Here is a 21,170-nt window from a genome sequence, read left to right as displayed (position 1 = left end):
TTTCTTACTGAGGGAAACTTGCCGCTGTGCGCATCACACCTTCCTCTTGGGGTTCCCAACGGACGTGTCAACCACACGCATCAGCGGACGCTGTTCTCCCTTCAAACAATCCAGATAGTCATTGAAAATTTTACTAGATTTCGTCGGAAGAGTACACCTCATGCCCAGAACATCGCCTGGAAATGAAATAGCATCATCAGTAGCAACAGCAAATTTCGCCGGAGATGAAACAGGAGCAACAGGAGAAACCGCCGGAGGAAAAACCGCAGCAGTCGGAGCCAACCCAGCCCAGGACCCGGTTAGACCGGCCTCCAGACCGGCCAGCCCGGTCCACGGCCCGGTTGACCGGTCGGCAACCGAAACGGATTAATCGTACCGGAGCCAAACCGGGTTTTTGCGAACTTCCCGGTTTCCGCCCGGTTGACCGGATTCCACGCCAGGCTGCCCGGTCACTGGCCCAGTTGACCGGATTTCAGACCGGGTTTTTCCTGGTCGCGAAATTTCGTCTTCTTCCCGATTCTGGTCGCAATTTTTCGCGATTTTGACCTCCGAAACAGCCGTGGATGACCTCCAAACTACACCAAACAACACCAAAGTTCCTCCAACCAACCTCCTTCGACCGAGAGTCAAACTCCTCCGATCTTAGAGCCAATCTTCTCCGATGTAAACCGATCAAAGAGATCGATCAATAAAACCTCGCCGTGAGCAACCCAGAAAGCTGATACCACATGATAAAGGAGCGACCCACTGGATCCTCCTTGGTTGATGCCCGATCTTTCACAGCGAGAACCTGGGGTAGAGAATCCTCCCAACAACGCAATGAACGCAGCCTGGAGAAGAGGGAACGAATCCAGCATGCAACGGATCGATGAACGATACGCCTCAAACCAAGAGCTAGACAATCCTTGATGAACACAAGAACCTTCGCAGCGGATATAATAGATAACGGCAGCGCCGTACCCCCGGAGGGATGATACACGTGATCACACGCAATAGGGAAACCCTAATCTTTTAGACTAAACTTGTTCTCCCCTAAACCCTAGCCGTGCCATCTCCTTATATGAGAGGGAGAGCTGGCCGGCCGGCCCCCCTATTGGGCCTAACCTAGTTCGACTTGGACAGGCCCAAGTCAAACAGACTCTATTAAAACCCTAGATAGCCCACAGCATGACCTGGCTACATTATTATCTCCTAATAACAAGATTATAATAAACTACTTGTACAACCTTAGACCCAAATATCATATCAATGGCTGTCCTAGAGTACCAGGCCCGGATATCCATATCATCTCTCCCCTTCTTCAAGAAGTGTTGTCCCCAACGCGTGAGGGTCTTCTGGAAAAAGGTGACGTGATATGAACATGACACGTCCTCGCCGTCCTCAAGTCTTGCTTGCCTTCCACACCACATCCTCCCTCGCGGCCTTCTCGACTTGATACAGCACTTGGCGTCTCCTTTCTTCTCCACATGAGCTTGGCCTTCGGCGCCAATTCCTTCTTCTTGCGAGGTTTTGATGGACCCTTGTGTCGCTGCACATGACCATGCACAAGATATGTAATTCCTGGGCCACATAGATGTCTCACACGTCCATCCTTGCCTCGATGCATCTGCGGTGTCGCGGAAAACTGGACTGCAGTACTCCTAGCACGGTAGTGCCGCTGCTCACTGTCTCCACTAACACGCTCTGCCATAGCCGGTTTGCCGCCCGGTTGACCGGATCCGGTTGTAACCGGGTCTGGGACCGGTTCCTGACCGGGACGTCGCACCGTCTCACAGAACATGCTCCGGTTGGCATCAGCGTCTAAGCCGGTCTGAACCGGGCTCACCCGGCGCCTGGTCCGGTTGGACCGGGTCTGTGACCGGGCTGAAACACCATCAGCACTGGCTTCGCTAACCTTCTCGCCTCCCACTCCTCCCACACGCATCTGCGCCATATGTACTGGAACATCATCAGCACAAACATCATCAGTCTGTATACTAGCATCAACACAAACTGGAACTGTAGCACATGCTGCAACATCCACATCAACAAGTGTAGCTTCATCCGGCTTGTCACCAACAAGAACTGGCTTGTCATCTACAGGCACGGCTGAAACATCACCAACATCAATGCTCGGAACATCATGCACCTTATGCTGCACTTTAGGCTTGTGCAACTTCTCCTTACGCACCACTAGCTCCACATCGGACTTGATATGATCATTACCCAAAGGCTTCAAAGTCCGCTGTTTTCCACCATGCATAAAAGAATATGTATTTGCTCGCCCAGCATGTGTCACATTGCGATTATACTGACAAGGACGCCCAAGTAGCAATCCGCACACCTCCAATGGCAACACATCGCAATCGATCTCATCAACATAATCATCAACTGTAAATGGCACACACACCTTATGAGTAGTCTTCAGCATACCACAACTATTCAACCACTCAAGACGTTTAGGTTCAGGAAGACGCCATGTAGACAACCCCATGCTGCCACCATCGCCTTGCTAATGCCATTAGTACAGCTACCACCATCAACCATCAACTTGCAAGCTTTGCCCTTTATAATGCACTGAGTCTGAAACAAACTCCACCGCTGAACCTTGTCAATTGTCTTGCAAGCATCACTTTGTACCTTCTTGAGTTGCATATTCAGCCCGCTCAATGGTACATCATCCTCAACAGTCACAGTAGCGCTCTTGGTATCAGAGCCAGGTTTCCTCTCCTCTGAAGATTTCACCTCGACCTTAGTGACTGTTGGTAGTGGAACAATCTCCGGAATAGGAACTATGCACTTGTCCACTTTCTCTATTGCATGTACAACTCGGGATGACTGCTCACTCTCTTCCATGTATGGTAACACAAAACCACTACGAAGAAAAGTTTTGTAATCCTCCCAAGTTTCAGCAAATTCACCTCTGTCCACCGCATCCTCCCAGTCACGTTCCAATGCCTCGTCCACACGCCGTATAGCAAGATAAAAGGCATAAGAACTATTGAACTTCCTTTTGTATGTGCGCGGCATCGAGCAAAACCCAACTCCATGTTCCTCTCCCAATCTTCATATTCCTGAACTATCGCAAGACGGTGTAGATACCAACGAAGACTGGATGGCGGACGCTGTTCTCCCTTCAAACAATCCAGATAGTCATTGAAAATTTTACTAGATTTCGTCGGAAGAGTACACCTCATGCCCAGAACATCGCCTGGAAACGAAGTAGCATCATCAGTAGCAACAGCAAATTTCGCCGGAGATGAAACAGGAGCAACAGGAGAAACCGCCGGAGGAAAAACCGCAGCAGTCGGAGCCAACCCAGCCCAGGACCCGGTTAGACCGGCCTCCAGACCGGCCAGCCCGGTCCACGGCCCGGTTGACCGGTCGGCAACCGGAACGGATTTATCGTACCGGAGCCAAACCGGGTTTTTGCGAACTTCCCGGTTTCCGCCCGGTTGACCGGATTCCACGCCAGGCTGCCCGGTCACTGGCCCGGTTGACCAGATTTCAGACCGGGTTTTTCCTGGTCGCGAAATTTCGTCTTCTTCCCGATTCTGGTCGCGATTTTTCGCGATTTTGACCTCCGAAACAGCCATGGATGACCTCCAAACTACACCAAACAACACCAAAGTTCCTCCAACCAACCTCCTTCGACCGAGAGTCAAACTCCTCCGATCTTAGAGCCAATCTTCTCCGATGTAAACCGATCAAAGAGATCGATCAACAAAACCTCGCCGTGAGCAACCCAGAAAGCTGATACCACATGATAAAGGAGCGACCCACTGGATCCTCCTTGGTTGATGCCCGATCTTTCACAGCGAGAACCTGGGGTAGAGAATCCTCGCAACAACGCGATGAACGCAGCCTGGAGAAGAGGGAACGAATCCAGCAAGCAACGGATCGATGAACGATACGCCTCAAACCAAGAGCTAGACAATCCTTGATGAACACAAGAACCTTCGCAGCGGATATAATAGATAACAGCAGCGCCGTATCCCCGGAGGGATGATACACGTGATCACACGCAATAGGGAAACCCTAATCTTTTAGACTAAACTTGTTCTCCCCTAAACCCTAGCCGTGCCATCTCCTTATATGAGAGGGAGAGCTGGCCAGCCGGCCCCCCTATTGGGCCTAACCTAGTTCGACTTGGACAGGCCCAAGTCAAACAGACTCTATTAAAACCCTAGATGGCCCACATCATGACCTGGCTACATTATTATCTCCTAATAACAAGATTATAATAAACTACTGGTACAACCTTAGACCCAAATATCATATCAATGGCTGTCCTAGAGTACCAGGCCCGGATATCCATATCAGCTTGATTTCTCTGGCGAAACGACAAGATAAGTGGCATATTCTCTAATTGAAGGGAAATTTAATATTTGATAGAGCTTGGTTGCTTTGGCGAAACCCCGACTCGTGTTGACTAAGGGTTGAGTCTAAAACTTTACATTTCAAAACGCAAGCACATCAATTGATTCCCTAGCTTCTCCACGTGAATCAAGACTAGACACAATGTTCTTGCAAATTTAGGATTTCCAATTATACGGAACAAGCAGGCATGCCGATATTCCATAGAGTTGAGATAGATCAGAAAGACTGGTGCTACACTTATTAGTAAGTTCATTCACATACATGTTGTTTCTGCCTTTGGGTGTATATGCACCCTTTATTTTAAATGTAATTTAAACATATTTAAAATATTAAATAAATATAAAAAATATTAATGAGCCCGTGCTTTCCCAAAAATATTTGTGCACACATCTTAAGGCTTAACTCAATAGTTGGCGAGGGGACAACGGAACAAAGTAGTATCCATTGGGCCCAAGTCCAAGTCCACGATCTCATACTTTGAGTCTTCATCAGCAAATCAATAACTGCTCTGCTCTTCATCGTTTCTACCGGACAGCCTCATGCGTCTAGAGCGGCCGCCGGCCGGTGATTCTGCTGATCGATTTCCAACGTCTTCGTTGTGAACTGGCTCCGAGCCAGAGATCTTTTCCTACGTCTAGCATACCATGGCGTCATAGCCACGGCACCGACACCCTGGCCTATTCCATTGCCGGCGTCATAACCCACATCCAGCACAATGCAATAAAAGTGAAGGGCGTGCTTCCCAGGCTCCTCGCCGTCCCGTGAACTGGTCCTCGCATGCCACCGCGAGAGCTCATCTTTGATGGTCCTAGTCCCATCGTGCCGGCGAGATATAGTTGTAGTTTCATGTTTACCAGAAATAGTAGACTTCACCTTCATCTCCTATGGCGAAGACCGCGACTTTGTTTGCGCACAACTAGGTGATCTTAATCTCTACGTGTTGGGTTGTGGGTGGGCTCGGACGAACCCAGATGGACATAGGGACCCTTCCATTAGTGAAAACGGGTGGATTAGCACCTCTAATCACAACCACTAATTTGCTTTAAATTTCGTGCAAGAAAACTTCGGGAAAGCATAAGAGCACTCCCATGTTGAATATAAATACACTGCCTAGTCTCTTTCCATCAGTTCAGACTTTTTATTCAATTGGCTAGTGCAGCAATTTTTCATGGTATCAGAGCCAAGAGATCTCAAGTTCAAGATCCTGCTCGCGCAGTAAAAACAAAAGAAAAAACATTATGAGGCCTACACCGAAGCCACACTACGGATTAAAATAGCTTAGACGTGATCCAATTGAACCAAAAGTCTGAACTCATGGAAAGATATTAGGCAGTGTATTTATATTCAACATCCGCAATATTAATTTATGTGTATCTTGACATGTTACATGTTTACAAAATTGTTTCACAGACTTGTTTTGTGCCCTACGTAAAAACCATTTGTGTTTTTACACAGGGCTAAAAACACGGTTTTATGTAAAACTTTGAGTACATACATAGAACATGTCCCTCTTCATAAAAAAATTGATTTTCTTTAATATTTTAAAATATAATTAGTATGTATCCCGGAATCAGTTTTGAGGTTCCGATTCATTCGTTCGATATAAACCTTGTGTCACCTTTTTTGGAAAAAAGAAACGAATAAAAGACCTAGCTAACTAGGCATCCGTGAAGGACCATCTGCTTTGTCCCCCTACTATGAATGCCTCTAGAATGGCGCCACCTGCTCTGATGGTGCTGCCCGAGCTCTCCCTCATCGCCTCGACTACCTACTCTCGTGGCTCCAAGATGGATGTGCCCCGCTGCTCCTCCATCATCCACAGCTAGGCCACTATACACTTATTAGTAAGTACATTCGTTCGATATAAACCTCTTCGCCACCTCTTTTTGAAAGAAAAAAAATACTCTATCTAAAATATATCTCATCTGATGTATTTTGCTTAAAAATGGGCTACGGAGTCACATGCATTTAACAATTGTGATGCCATATATGGATCATTTTAATTTTTATCACATATCGCACAACTGCAAGGTCGGCTCTTCTTTATCAACATGCACAAATAAATAATAAAGGGAAAATATACGTGAAAGCGCCGCATGCATGGCTAAGCCGTGCGGTAGAAAAATTCTACATGCGCTCCCTATAGGAAAAAAGACATGCACCCATGCAAGAATCTGTTACCTCATGGGTAAAATCATCGCATTAATTGCCAAATTCAGAAATTGAAAAGCATGTATCTTCTAAACCGTTATTCCGATTAGTGACCCGTTTGTACCGTTAAGTTTGTCTCGACGAGAGCTTCAAAACAAGATCCCTTGTTGCTATGTTTGGAAGGTTTTTTGTTCGCCACACCAATTGCCAAATTAATATCAAGCAATTACCACAATAATTGTTCATGGTTATGAAAATAACTTTTTACATGTTTTCTAGACATTGCATTAATATGCACACGAATTGTGTGGTGTGGCTATGCTTTTCTACGTCACACGAGTTGCCAGGTTATAGTAATATATTTTCCAGATTAGTAAGGAATAATTTCTACAATAATTTTACATGGTTATTGGGTAATTTTGTAACCCATTTTTTACTATTGCAATGATATGCAGAGCTAATGAATGAGTATTCAAGTGTCTCTAAAACCTAAGAGATGGTACCATTTCACTTAAATTAGGTATGATAGAGCTTTACACTAATGTAGAATGACATACATGAATCTACGAACCAAATTAATACAATCTGGTAGCTACATAGTGAATAATCTGGCAGCTTAGTGTTACTAATCGGGAAATTACTGACGGATTTTTTTTCCTCTCAAAACATACCAACATGGGATCTTGTTTCGAAGATCTCATTACGACTAACCCCACGGTGAAAACAGATTTTCAAACGAGCGGTTTGAGAGATAAAGATTTTTAAAAAATTTACATTGAGAGGAATCTATATGATGTAATCCCACACGTCACTGCATGCATGCAAAATAATTAGGAGGAGAATCCGCCGCACAGCTGAAGCATCCGTGCGGCGCCGCTGTGTAGTCTTGTCCAATAATAAATGGTTAAAAGTAGTATGCTCTTATATATTTGTGTTTGTATTCCGGAAGGAATTTGGTGTGGGAATTGTAATAAGACTTACAAATCACGAATTTAAGCAATGGTTTTTGTTCTATACACACCCTGAGAACCAGGCTGACCCTTAGGCATGGTAGTTACACTTCTCGCTTATTCAACTTCCCCTTAATTTCGCTTACGAGAAAAACACGCACACGCAGCCGCCGCCTCAACCCTAGCCGCCTCCAGTATATTCTCCTCCATAGATCGGTTCTCCCTCCTCCGGTCGGCTTCGCCGGCGTCTGGAGGAGTGGGGAACCCGATCTATGCGTGAAGTTTCCAATAAAAGTATTATTTTTATTAGATTATGTTAGAATTTTGGTAGCCGTCTTCTTGTTGGTTTTTCCTCAATGAAGATGGCATCGTCTGCCACCAGTATGTACTATTTGTTACTATGAATATATGTGGTATTGTGTGGTGACCTTGCATACCACTGCATGTTGTAGTATGCTAGTCGTTGATATAACATTCACGGAGTACCAATCCGCAAATATTACATCCCTCAGAGTAGTACAACAGAACATAGCAGGTCCATAACTCGTTCATTTATTATTACAAGCATAATATACATATCATCTCGGAGCTCCTCTTGGGTCCTAAGAGGGATACCCCTGGGTTCGAGGCGAACCCAACTTAACTTATAATACAGGAGTCTTACTAAGTTATACACTTATTTCCTCGAGCAGTTAAGTACTAAGAGTTTGTACTGCTCGGTTACTACTACTACTTGACTGATCTAGACTTGATCTCCTCCGGAACCCTCCCCGGTTCCGTAGACTATAAGGTAGTCTACACCTTCGACACCTCCAGAGAGGTCTGGTTCTTCATAGCCGATGATGTCGGCTCCTTCAGGGTTGTCGCTGTCCTCCTCCAGATGGTTCAGACAATCTAAGCAGGGGATTTAAGAGTGGTATGAGTACGAGCGTACTCAACAAGTTCATTATAGAAAAGAGGTGTTTAATGCACTAGCTACGATATTAGACCAGAAAGTCTAATACCAATGCAGGTTTTGATAAACATTTCTTCAAGAGGTTGCTTTTATTCCAAAAAAACTATGTCCGTCAGCCTTCACCGGTTTACTAGAACTTCATGGAGCTCCTTTCCGGCCGCGTTCGCAGTTCCATATCCCGGAACAGGGAGTGACAGGTCACGATTCATTGCACTCTGCAGAGGTGTGTTGCTTTACCCATAAGAGATCTTAACCTTGGTGCCAACCGGGCAGCTTTCCCGTCCACACTTCCTTCGGTGTGAGGCCCGGTATAAGGTCTAGTCAATCATGTTCCTCCGCTACCTCGAACACCCACCCTTTGTTGCAATCTCCGACCCTGGGTCCTCGCCGGTCCTCTTACACCAATTAAGGATGGACCCCGACCACGACGACAATGCAAAGCTCTATCATACATTCCTTCGCCGGCAGTTGCAACCCATCATAGACCACATTACCGTGGGGACTTCTACGGGTTCCCCACCCTGCATCTTGTCTCTCGAGATCAAGTGCACACAGTAATGCGCATCCGTTGATGAACGAGAGGTGGAAACACTTTTGACTACTCTGTCCCACTCTGGATCTTATGGTTAACACGGGTATTACGGCAAAAGAATCACTGGACGACATTTGTTGTTTAATCCTAGATGGATATAAACCCTTGCAATGGAACCTCCACCATATCAACACAATCCATGGTTCCATTGCCAACCACTTGTCATATTCATAGTTATGAAAGTAGTGGTTTTACCTTTTTATGCAATAGTGATAAACATAGTACTTTGCAAGTAATTTGGTAAAAATACTCGAATGACATGAGCAAGCGATGAACTTGCCTAAACACTACAAAGTGTGCAGTTGGATGGTGTGGACTGACCCTTGTCCTCTGTTGCTGAAAAATAGCATCATTGTCCGATAAGGGCAATGGTTAAAGAAGCATTGATGCATGATTCCAGTTTTAGGGTTTGTTCCCCCCTTCCGATGTCGTTATTATTTCATGTGAGAGGTTAATACTAAGAATAACTTAGGGATACTCTCTTTAAGGCAAAATACAACCTTGAAATGTTGTCAAGGTGTTTTTTAGAGTCCAAAAGAATTTATGGACTTATTTTCATTATTGAAAATAAAATGTGTGATTTAAATGATTATTTAAATCATCAAACTTGAACTTATTCTTGTTTAACTTCAAAAATTCTATTTCATATTTTATTATGATAGAGTTTTTTATACTGAGTGGTTTTCATATTTTTAATTATTTTTTTAGAGCTATAATGATTTTATAAAATTTGGTCAAAGTTTGTGTTTTTAAATGAGTTTGGAAATGACCAAATTACCCCTGGGCCCACCTGTCGGTGTAACCCAGTGGGGTTAGGTCGAACCGACCCACCTGGTCCGGCTCGACCAGCCTCACTTCTCTCTATCTCTCGCGCGCGTCCGAAACCCTAACCCTTACCCTCTCTCTGGCGACCTGCGTCGCCTTCGCCGTCGCCGCTCGATTCCGGCGAGCTCCGCCGGACTTGGCCCCCGCCATGGCGCGCAATCGACGCGGCGCTTGACGGCGCATCGATCTATCCGTGTCGATTTGATGCGGGCGACCAGGTGCGCTCATCCTCGACCCTCTCTGGTGCTAGGGTTACGGGATCCGCGCGATCCCGCTGCTCCCAGAGCTCCTGGCGTGATGACGCCGCCGTGGTGCGGTTGGTGCTGTGGCGCCGCCATGGCTTGGCTTGGCCTGGCACCGCCGCGCCCTGGCGTGTGCCGCCGTGGCCGCCATGGCAGTGTCTGCCATCTGCTCGCTCCGGGTACGTGCTCTACTCCCCTCTCTCCCTCTTGTGCATGTTCTACTTCCTCCTCCTCTAGCTCTGGCCATGGCTTGTATCTCTATGTAGAGATGCTAGCCATGCCGGCTCTACTGCTGCGCCTTGCTTGCCTGCTCATGAGCTGCTGTGCTCTGCTGCTGCGCCATGCTTGCCTGCTCATGAGCTGCTATGTTATGCTCCTATGCTGTTATGCTACTGCTGTGTATTTGCTGGCCTTGGCCAATGCTTCTGTGCAATATTTCTTATGCTCAGTGCCTGCCTATGCTTGCCATTCTTGCTTGATTCTAGCTCTGTGCCTCTGTTTATGTTATTATGCTTGCCAGACACTCAAGTGTGTTCATTTATATTGCCCTAGCCTGATGACAGTGTATCATTCTTGCAATTTTGCAAGTGCCAGAGCCATTGTGTGCTATTACTTGTGCTCAAATTCATGAGTATGCTCAATTGAGCATTGCTGTTGGTTTATCAGTGTTATTCAGTGATGAGTCTATGTGCTTTGCTTGTGTATCTTGATCCAGTGGCTCATCAAGCCTTTGATGTGCTTCTGGATACAATCATAAAGTAATTTATTCAGTTATCTGTTTATTCAGTAAAGACATGGTTGGATTTCTTCAGTATCTGATTATTTCCTGTTGCTGTACTTGGCGGTGGCAACCTGTAGCAAGAGCTAGTGGTGCTCTGATGATCAATTGATCAATAATTGCTTGTGAGAAATTGTGTGCTCCTCTCTGTGACTAACTGGTGTTCTTCCTTGGCCTGTGTGGCACTCAAGCCTGTGCTGGTGCATGCTCTTGCTTACCCCAGCACCTGCTGTTGCTTGCAGTGATCATCTGGATCATTTGCAAGGGTCTGGTGCACTGTTTAATTATGCATCTCATTTATCTGTGTAGTTTAACTTGATTGAATAGATAAATAAGGTGAACTGCTGAGCAATAATGATCTCATGGATGGACTTGATGTAGCTAGAGGGATGCCAATCACTGATTGGGTACCCTAGCTCATCCTGAACCTTATTGGGTTATGATGCAGTGGCTTAGTGAGTGTTCCTATGGGTTTGAGGTAGCCCTGACAGCCTTTGTGCTGTCCCAGGGTGGCTCCCCTTTCTTTGGCTGTTGCTGTGACTCTCTCATGCTATCTGGTTGATCCATGACTGGATTACCAGTAGCTTTTGATGTTGAAAACAAGATAGACATTTAGATGTCTATATTCTGATGGTGTAACTAGCTGTGTGGTGCTAGGTGAGTATGGATGGCTAGTTAGGGATTAAATCCATGTTGGATTTCTCTGGTAGTGTCACCATGCTGACACACCAATGTTCCCTTGGGTGATTTCCTTCTGGCTAATCTTCAGTTTGCTTGCACCAAATGGCTTAGTAGCCAGATGATGATACAAACAGGGTTTCATACCCACTTTGCTTCTGTGATGCAAGTGTATGCTTATTTATGAGCAAGACTTGGTTTTGCTCAGGATGATTTGGTTTATACCTCACTCCAGCTCCTAGATTCTTTGTTGATGTAGAGGATTGCTTCTTTGTTGAGCTTATGCTTGCCCTGCTCCTCCTTGCAAGCCTATAGTGCTTGATCTGCTGTTGTGATGGTTTTGGGCAGGTTGAACAGCAGTATTGTTCTTCCTGTTCTTGTGTTTTTGATTTCTAGTGACTTACCAGTGAAGCCTGTCGATGGTTTGCTGGTTCTGGCGGTGGAAAAGGTTTTATACCACCCTTGCTTTGCTCTCCTGGTCGACAACAAGCCCTGGCAACACTTGGTGACTCACTGCTGGTGTGTGTGTGTTGTGCTGCATGCACACTGCCTGGTGAGCAGGTTGGCTGTGTGTGTGTACTAAGTGCTTGGTACCTGGGCTGTGAGTAGATCAGCTCGACAGAGCTGATCATATCTTCTCCATTCACCATTTCTTTTCTAACCTGCCAGGTGGCAATGCCACTTGGCATAACTAGTGATTTGCTATGTTGTGTGCAGTAATCAAGATGATGATCAACATGAAGATCAAGTGAAGATCAAGCTCAAGCATCTGTGGAGATTAGCTTGTAGTTTTAGGATAGAATTTGACATTGTACTTATCTTTCTTTTTCTTTCTTCATTTCTGCCAATTCTTGTAATGTGTTGTAATGTTCTTATATTTCAATTATGAATATTGTAAAGACAATGTATATTGTGTGTTTATCAATAAAGCTCAAAGTTTTGTCTAATGAGCTTTACTTATTATTTGTATTGTTCACATTGTTTATTTCTTAAGTACTTATAATTGTTTAATGAATTATCTCAAGTTTGAATTATGAGATATCTATTTGATGTTTGAATTTGAAATTCAAATTCAACTTTGGTTTGAATTCAATCATGCAACTTAAATCTGAATTCAATCATGCAACTTAAGTTTGTGATGCAATATCTCTTCTCTCTTCTCAAAACCTAACTTAGTTGAATAAGAAACAAGTTTGTCGCACTCTCGAAACCCTAACCCTGTAAGGTGTCGAGAGAGAAACTTGTCCCCCTTTGATGCAGTTTTGTTTTAAAAGCGCGAAATTTCCCCAGAATTTACGATGCAATGCACATCCCTTTCTAAAATCTACCCCTCGATCGTCTCTAAACCTGGGACATTACATATTGATTGTAAAAAAAGCTTCACCTTAAGCCCATCCTTCATCTGTAAAAGGCATGACAACTTGGTATCGGTTGCCCGGCAATCCAACATTTTCACAACAAAGTTCGACACAACAACAGCTACGATGATCTTGATCTGTATGATTGTGATGTCCTTGCCGAGGCACAGACTTGGCCCTGAGTTAAACGCCATGAACTTGTGAGAGGGCACGAATCGTAGCTTGCGACCGTCCTCCGAGAGCCACCTCTCTAGCCTGTACTCCTGGCAATCCATCCCCCACACAGCCTCCATTCTGCCCACGGAGTAGAGGGAAACGAGGACGATGTCTCGGGCACACACCTTGTGGCCACTCGGCATCACATCAGCAGCGACCACAGACTCGCGTTCGATAGGGACCGGCGGGTACAACCTAGGTGTCTCCAACAAGGCAGCTTGCAGATAGACCAAGGATTTGACATCCTCTGTCTCTAATATCATCATGGAGACTGCTATCAATGTCTGATTTGCGAGACATGATGGGTGCCAGTTCGTCGTGTATGCTCGCCACCACGTGCGGGTTATTGACGAGGTTGTAGAAGATCCACGGCAAGGTAGTGTCGATGGTGTCCCTCCCGGAGATCGTGTTACTAGGTGATGAGCTTCGGGTGGAGCAAGTAACCCTGGTAGATCAATCTTCAACTATCGGCTTTTACTATGCAATGCAAGTGATTTTTTTGTCCCACAGACTATATATGTGTTAGTTTCTGAAGGTGTAGTCTAACCATTTGTTCCATTTTATTTATTTATGAAGTTCATTGTAGTGATTTTGTTCTCTGGATCTAAGCTGGTAGAGAAGACAAATGGATCATTTATCTAAGGTTGTGCAGTCGATTCAACTACCTAAACAAATGTACTAGACAAATAATGTGGCTGAGCTTAATTGCTCTAGCGAACGAGAAGATGAGTGGTTGCTCCGACGAAACCCCGACTTCTGTTGATTACAGGTTGAATCTAAACTTTACATCTCAAACCGCACATCAATTGATTTCCCTTGTCCGTGTGAATCATGACTAGACACAATCTTCTTGTAAATTTAGGATTTCCAATTCTACGGAACAATGTGGCATGGCGATATTCCATAGAGCTGGGATAAGTCGAAAATATGAGTGCTACAGTTATTAGTAAGTTCATTCGTTCGAGATAAACCTCTCCGCCACCTCTTTTCGAATAAAAATTCCGAACCAAATCTCATCTGATGTGTTTTTGCTTAAAAAAACACATCTCACATATGGATCCTTTTATCACATCTCACACAACAATCTTAAGATGTGCTTGATTGCAACGTGGGAATCATATGTATCAACATGTAGAAATAAGTACAGTAATAATAAAGGGTTAAAAGTAGTATTCTCGTATATATTTATGTTTGTATTCCGGGGGGAATTAGGTGTGGAAATCGTAATAAGGCTTACACATCAACTATTAAGCAATGATTTTTGTTCTATCCACATCCTGAAAACCTGGCTGCCCTTAGGCATGTTAATTACATTTCTCGCTTATTCAGCTTCAGCTTAAGCCCACTCTTCATCTGTAGAAGGCATGACAACTTGGTATCGATGGCCCGATCATCCAACATTTTCACATCAAAGTTCCACACAACAGCAGCTACGATGGTCTTGATCTGTATGATTGCGATGTCCTTGCCGAGGCATAGCCTTGGCCCTGAGTTAAACGCCATAAACTTGTGAGAGGGCACGAATCGCAGCTTGCGACCGTCCTGCGAGAGCCACCTCTCTGGCCTGTACTCTTGGCAATCCTCCCCCCAGACAGCCTCCATTCTTCCCACGGAGTAGAGGGAAATGAGGACGATGTCCCGGGCACACACCTCGTGGCCAGTCGGCATCACATCAGCAGCGACCACAGACTTGCGCTCGATAGGGACCGGTGGGTACAACCTAAGTGACTCCAACAAGGTAGCTTGCAGGTAGACTAAGGCTTTCACCTCCTCTGGCTCTAATATCATCATGGCGGCGCTAGCATTAGCAATGGCTGCTTTCCGGGACATGATGGGTGCCAGCTCGTCACGGATTCTTGACACAACGTGAGGGTTTTTGGCGAGGTTGTAGAAGATCCACGGCAAGGTAGTGCCGATGGTGTCCCTCCCGGCGATCATGTAGGTGATGCGTGTTGCTTGGAGTAAATCACCGCTGTAGTCCGGGTCATTGATGTAGCTTGAGAGGACGTCCACTGGTTCTTGGCCAACAATAATATGGCCATTCTTCCTCCTCTCCATGATCATGTCCGTGGTGAAACAGCGAAGCACCGCTTGCGCAGCGGCGAGCTTCCTCTCCGGACCGATGTTTAGGCGCCTCATCACCTTCCAGCAAAACGCCGGCACAATGTGCCGGACGAGTCCCACCTCCATGACCGTGTCCATCGCGTTCGCGACGTGCACGGGTGGCATATCGAGTGATAGGCGAGCAGGATCCACGCCGAAGATGATGGTGGCATACAGGTCGAACACGAGCCTAGTCATCAGGTCAGCCATGTCGACGGGAGCACTGGTTCCCGCCATGTGGGTCATAAAGGGCAGGAGGCCTTTCTCCACCTTGTCGCGGCAGCACCTGGTCATCAACCCAACCAGCCGTGGGCTGCTCAACACGCCCTGGTAGTTGGCCCGCTGCCGGCGACACGACTCGCCGTCGACGGTGAATATGGAGCCCCTCATCACGTCGAAGATTTCAGCGAACTCGTCGCCTTTGGGATAGTTTGCGTGGTTTGAGGTGAAGATGTGTTGGATATTCGCCGGCTCGCAGGTCATGAAGAATCGAATGTTCACTATGGCAAACTTTAGGCTGTGCCCTGAGGGCGCTAGGAGGTCAAAGGCGATGTAGTCATGCAGTCTATGGAGGTTGTAGACCAGGGATGGGAGAATACCGGCTACTGGCCAGTCCACCGCCGGCAATGGATTCTTACTTGACTTGATGCAGTAGGAACATACCACAACTACAAGTAGCACAAACATGGAGATGAGTAGTTCTAGCAAGAAGGAGAATGCCATTGTTGTGGAAACGAATAGCCTAGTGCATCGATGGACATGTAGAGAGATGTATGCCCATGTCTTAATTTATAGAAAAATCTAAAAAAAAAAGAAATATAATTATGTTGTTCAAACGAAGAGAAGTCTTTCTTCCCCTATCTGCCTCCTGTTCAGTTGCCATACAACATAGCTTGTGCATGTCCAGTCATGCATAAAGCATACCTTAGGATGTTCAGTCATGCAAACAACATACCTTTGTGTTATGATATGCATGAACATATGTGTCATAGAAGATAACTGATAGGTTTCGCGCCTACATATATGCATGTGTACCGTGAGTTGCTACAGAATAAGACACACTAAATTTTGCATGTGTCAAAATAAATCTACGCACACGTGACGGGAGGAAGGTGTGCCTCTATGTCAGCTTGTAAATCAAATCATTTGCTCTCTTTTTTTTTTACCGGTAAAGAAAATTGTGCTTGTTGTATCTTATATATACTGCCCGCGTTGTTAGGTCATGCTTTTTTTTCGATAAAGAGAATATATTAATATCAAGAAGATATCAATTACACCCAGCCTTTGCAATAACGCACCACCCTAATGGCACTACGGATGCACACAGTTAGGTCATGATGACAGAAGTGTTGACTGTCTAACTTTGCAGTGTTCAATCGACCCTCATGCTCTTTTAGGTTTTCCTTTTATTTGTCTAGATTTTAAGTTGTGGAAACGACGAGTGCGCTATTTGGTGACATGAACATGGGTCGATCTAGAGGGCATGTGTGATTTAAAAAAACTCCAATCCTCTTTATTCAATATCAAAATTTGTTATTTTAGAAGGTGGTGTTTTGGTTTCTAGGTGTATATGAACCAGTTATGAAAAATGCTTTAAAATACATTTCAAAATGTCAAATATTCTGCTGATTAAATGTTCGCACACAAAGTTTAGGGGGAAAAGAACATTTTTTGTGACTGTTGTAAAAATGACCAAAAAAGTGATATTTATATTAGAGCATCGAAAAATGCATTTTTTACAAAAAGTACAAAAAAAAATATTTTCCCCCAACTTTGTGTGCAAACATAAACTTTATGTATGTACACATGAAATCTTTTTCAATTTGTTTGGCATTTTAAAATGTGATTTTAGGTAATGGTTTCATACATACTTAGGAGCCAAAGTGGATTTTTTCTTATCTCTGATAATTTTGGTGTAACAATGCTTTTGTACCGAGAGCTGTCATCAGGACCAAGAGGAGTACCTTCACGTAAGGATAACGACTCAGATGAAGAGAGTGGTGTAGGGGCGGGTTTGCACCCAAGCATGCCGACCTTGGTGATCAAATCATTGGCATACTTCTCCTGAGTAAGCAAAAGAGCATCATGTGTGCGTTTGACCTCAATGCCAAGAAAGAAGTGTAGGGGTCCCAAATCCTTAATAGCAAAGTGAGCATTTAGATCTTTAAGAAGGAAAGGGACTGCATGATCAAAGGAGCTCGTGACAATAATAGCATCAACATATATGAGAACAAAAATGGTAACACTAGCCCGAGTGTAAAGAAACAAAGAAGTGTCAGCCTTTGAAGGTGTAAAACCAAAATCTTGTAATTTGGTACTCAGACGAAAATACCAGGCTCGAGGGGCTTGCTTCAAACCATAAAGAGCTTTGTCAAGACGACATATATAATTATGAGCATTAGGATGTCCAAAATCAGGAGGTTGCTTCATGTATACTTCCTCTTCCAGAACACCATGAAGGAACGCGTTCTTGACATCTAGCTGCCGGAGACACCAATATCGAGACACAACAATAGACAGAACAATCCTGGTAGTAGCTATTTTAACAACATGACTAAAAGTATCTTCATAGTCAATACTGTACTATTGTTTGAATCCCTTTGCAACCAAGCGAGCCTTGTAGCGATCAATGGTACCATCAGCTCGTCGTTTGACATGATAAACCCACTTGCAGTCAGTCAAATTTTTATTTGCACTGGGAGGAACAAGTGTACATGTTTTGTTTATCATAAGGGCATCATATTCATCTTGCATAGCAGCACACCAATTAGAATCAGCAAGAGCATCAACAGATTTCGAGGTTCACCTATAGAGACAAGCATACCATAGCGCACAGTACCGTCAGTATATTTCTTGGGCTGTCGTATACCACTCTAAAGGCGAGTACGTGGTCCAGGAGGCGGAGAGAATGGTGCAGCAGGAGGCACCACAGCATTGATGGGCGCAGCCGATACGGAGGGAGCAGCGCCATGTGCGTGTGCAGGCGGGGAGACAGCGCCACGCGGCTGCTCCGGAGTGGCGCCCGCAGTCTCCTGGGCAGACGCTGTCTGTGCATGCGGGGGCACGGGGCCGCCGCGGGTCGAAGCGCGCGGAGTGGCGGGCGCGGAAGACGAGGACGGCACGGAAGGCGAGGGCGGGGAGGGAGAATCCTCCTCGCTGTCAGCACCGGCAGGAGAAGAAGCTTCTCCAGAATCTGTCTCGGATTGTGCGCCGATTTCGTTATTTTCTGCAGTTTCTTCAGCAGATGTTTGGGGAGCATCAGGAGCATAATTTTGCATGGAATTTTCAGCAGTATCTGTAGGATCCTGTAGAGCAACAGACAAAGGAACATCAACATACACAATAGGAGCCAAGTGGTCATCAATATTTTGGGCACTCTCATTAGGTGTGGATGTAGGAAGGAGTATTTCTCTTTTGAGAAGAGCGTCGGCGTTTGGATGCAATGTGGCAAAAGGGAAAACGTTTTCATCGAAGACAACATCACGAGAGATATAAACGCAGCCAGTAGATACATCCAAACATTTAACGTCTTTGTGGAGAGGACTGTAACCAAGAAAGACACATCGCGTGGAACGGAAAGCTAGCTTGCGAGTGTTATAAGAACGAAGGTTAGGCCAACAAGCACAACCAAAAGTAAGAAGAGCATCATAATTAGGCGTAACACGCATGTGACGTTCAGCCGGGGACTCCATGTTTATGACTTTAGTGGGTAGTAAATTCATGAGAAACGTGGCTGTGAGAAAGGCTTCATCCCAATATTTCAATGGCATGGATGCATTGGCAAGCAAAACAAGACCAACTTCAACTATATGACGATGTTTGCGTTCAGCAGAACCATTTTGTTGATGAGCATGAGGACATGAGACATGATGGGAGATACCAACTTTTTGAAAGAAGGCATTAAGTTTCTCATATTCACCCCCCCAATCAGTTTGCATGTTGACAATTTTACGATCAAACTTGCGCTCAACATATTGCTGAAAATTGAGAAAGACTTTTTTTTGAAACCTTTGACTGCAGGGGAGACCCCCACATCATCCTTTATTAAAACCCAAAAAGCAAATTGTACAGAAGATTATTTACAAGGAGGGAAAAAGAAGAAAGACAGAAAAGGACTAACTAAGGCAGAGAGGAGATCCAGGCTGATAAGGAATCAACATTGGAAGGCTTCACCCTATGCTTAAGAAGGGAAACTTCATAACAGAAACTAGCGTTCCAGCCTCTAAAGGATGGCTTAAACCCTTTGAAGATCGAATCATTTCTCTGTTTCCAAATGCACCAGCAAGCTAAAATGACTACTTCAAAGAAACAAGGGCCCTTGAATCCCTTCTTTGCAGCAATCATTACTTATGTAGTCTCTCCAGGTTTCCAAGGGATCTGTAAGTAATTCCAAACTCTGGAGCTGAACATGCAATTGAAAAATAAGTGCCTCCAATCCTCATAGTGTCTTGCAGGGCAAAGCACACAAGTTTGATCAGAGGTGACATTCTAGTGTCGCCGAATAAGCATATCCTTTGTATTAATCCTGTCATGCAGGATAAGCCCTGCAAAAAATTATGCTTAGAAGTGCATCTGCTTTTCCAGATCCATGCAGAGGGAGGGTGATTATGAATATCCTGGAAGTGCTTATTGTATACAAGGCTTGGTTTGAAACTAGAACCAGAGGCAGAGCCAAGAGTACAAATCCACTCATCATGTAAATCAGCATTGAGATGAATATCAAGGGCAAGATTCTGCAATTGAGTAAGTTCCTCATGTGCTTGGACTGAAAGTGGCAAATTAAAATTAGCAGCAATATTCTCACTCTGGAAGAAATCCTTGACAGATTGCAGCTTATCCTTCGCAAAGGAGAACAGTCTAGGGAACTGCCGATCCCAAGTCGTTTCTTTCCAATTATCAGACCACAAGAGAATAGATGAACCATTATTAACTTCACATCTTGTTATAGCTCTATATTGATCAGAAAGCTTCATTACATCCTTCCACCAAAAAGATCCCACAAGACCAACAGCATGAGGTGGAGTGTCATAATAATATGCATCTTTGATCAAGAAGACCCAAGGAGTGTCAAAATTATTGTAAAACTTGTGCAGGTGCTTCAGCAGAAGAGCGGTATTTTGTACCCTTAAATTAATAATGACCAAACATCCTTTCTTCTTTGGTTTACAAATCAACTCCCAAGCATCCAAAGAATTTATTTTGTCCTTATCCTTTCTCCTCCAAAGACAATGCCTTCTAGCTCTATCAACCACCTCAACCACCCCAACAGGGATTCTGAGGGAAAGCATGAAGAAAATTGGCAAGGATGAAAGAACAGAATTTACTAGCACTAGTCTATTTCCATAAGAAAGAAAAGAAGAAACATCAGAGAGTCTTCTTTCAATTCTATCAATGAGGGGGGACATGTCTCTGATGGTAGGTTTTGTAGTACCCATAGGCAAACCCAAATAAGTGAAGGGCATACATCCCAACAGGCAACCAAGACTATCAGCCAAGATGCTAGCTTCCTCACAAGGAACATTAATGGGGATCAGAGAGGATTTGCTATAGTTGATCTTCAGACCAGTGAAAGTAGCATATTGATTCAGGATTTGCTTGAAGTTTTCCAGTTGCTCCACCTCAGCAGGCAGCACAATAATAGTGTCATCAGCATATTGAATTATAGGAAAATCACCACTGATAGGGATAGGGGCCACCAGGATTCCATTCAAATATGCAAAGTTGACCAGGGACGACTAAAGAAGGTCTGCACCTTGCACAAATAACAGAGGAGAGAGGGGATCCCCCTGCCTGACCCCTCTTTTGCATTGGAAACTCTTCCCAGTCACACCATTAAGAAGCACAGCAGAAGAGCCAAAGGAGAGAATTTCCTTGACCCAAGAAAGGAAAAGCTATGGGTACCCTTTGGCCCTCATCACAACAATGATAGCATCATGGTCAATAGTGTCAAAGGCTTTAGCAAA

General features: G+C 44.8%; 2 protein-coding genes across 2 annotated transcripts; both read right to left on the bottom strand.

Moving 5' to 3' along the window:
• Nucleotides 1–11,066: 11,066 nt before the first annotated feature.
• LOC139833953 (alkane hydroxylase MAH1-like) lies at nt 11,067–13,370 on the bottom strand. The gene is made up of 2 exons (XM_071824334.1): nt 12,890–13,370; nt 11,067–11,128 (listed from the first exon to the last, which is right to left on the bottom strand). Exons 1-2 carry the CDS (start codon nt 13,368–13,370, stop codon nt 11,067–11,069), a joined length of 543 nt encoding a protein of 180 aa, XP_071680435.1.
• Nucleotides 13,371–14,401: 1,031 nt separating this feature from the next.
• Nucleotides 14,402–15,930, bottom strand: LOC127317516 (noroxomaritidine synthase 1-like). The gene has a single exon (XM_051348073.1). The coding sequence runs from the start codon at nt 15,928–15,930 to the stop codon at nt 14,413–14,415; it is 1,518 nt and encodes a 505-aa protein (XP_051204033.1). The 3' UTR covers nt 14,402–14,412.
• Nucleotides 15,931–21,170: the final 5,240 nt, after the last annotated feature.

The sequence above is a fragment of the Lolium perenne genome, chromosome 7 (genome assembly GCF_019359855.2).
Source record: "Lolium perenne isolate Kyuss_39 chromosome 7, Kyuss_2.0, whole genome shotgun sequence".
NCBI lineage: Eukaryota > Viridiplantae > Streptophyta > Magnoliopsida > Poales > Poaceae > Lolium > Lolium perenne.
The sequence above is the reverse complement of the archived record's forward strand: the minus strand, read 5'-3'. Positions and strand labels throughout refer to the sequence as shown.

What these genes read in the sequence shown, in the direction of transcription:
- LOC139833953 (XM_071824334.1), bottom strand. Translation starts at nt 13,370, where the DNA reads ATGATGATATTAGAGACAGAGGATGTCAAATCCTTGGTCTATCTGCAA. An exon ending in GCTTTTTTTACAATCAATAT is followed by an intron (nt 11,129 to 12,889) that starts GTAATGTCCCAG and finishes ATAATTAAACAG; the next exon opens with TGCACCAGACCCTTGCAAAT.
- LOC127317516 (XM_051348073.1), bottom strand. Translation starts at nt 15,930, where the DNA reads ATGGCATTCTCCTTCTTGCTAGAACTACTCATCTCCATGTTTGTGCTA.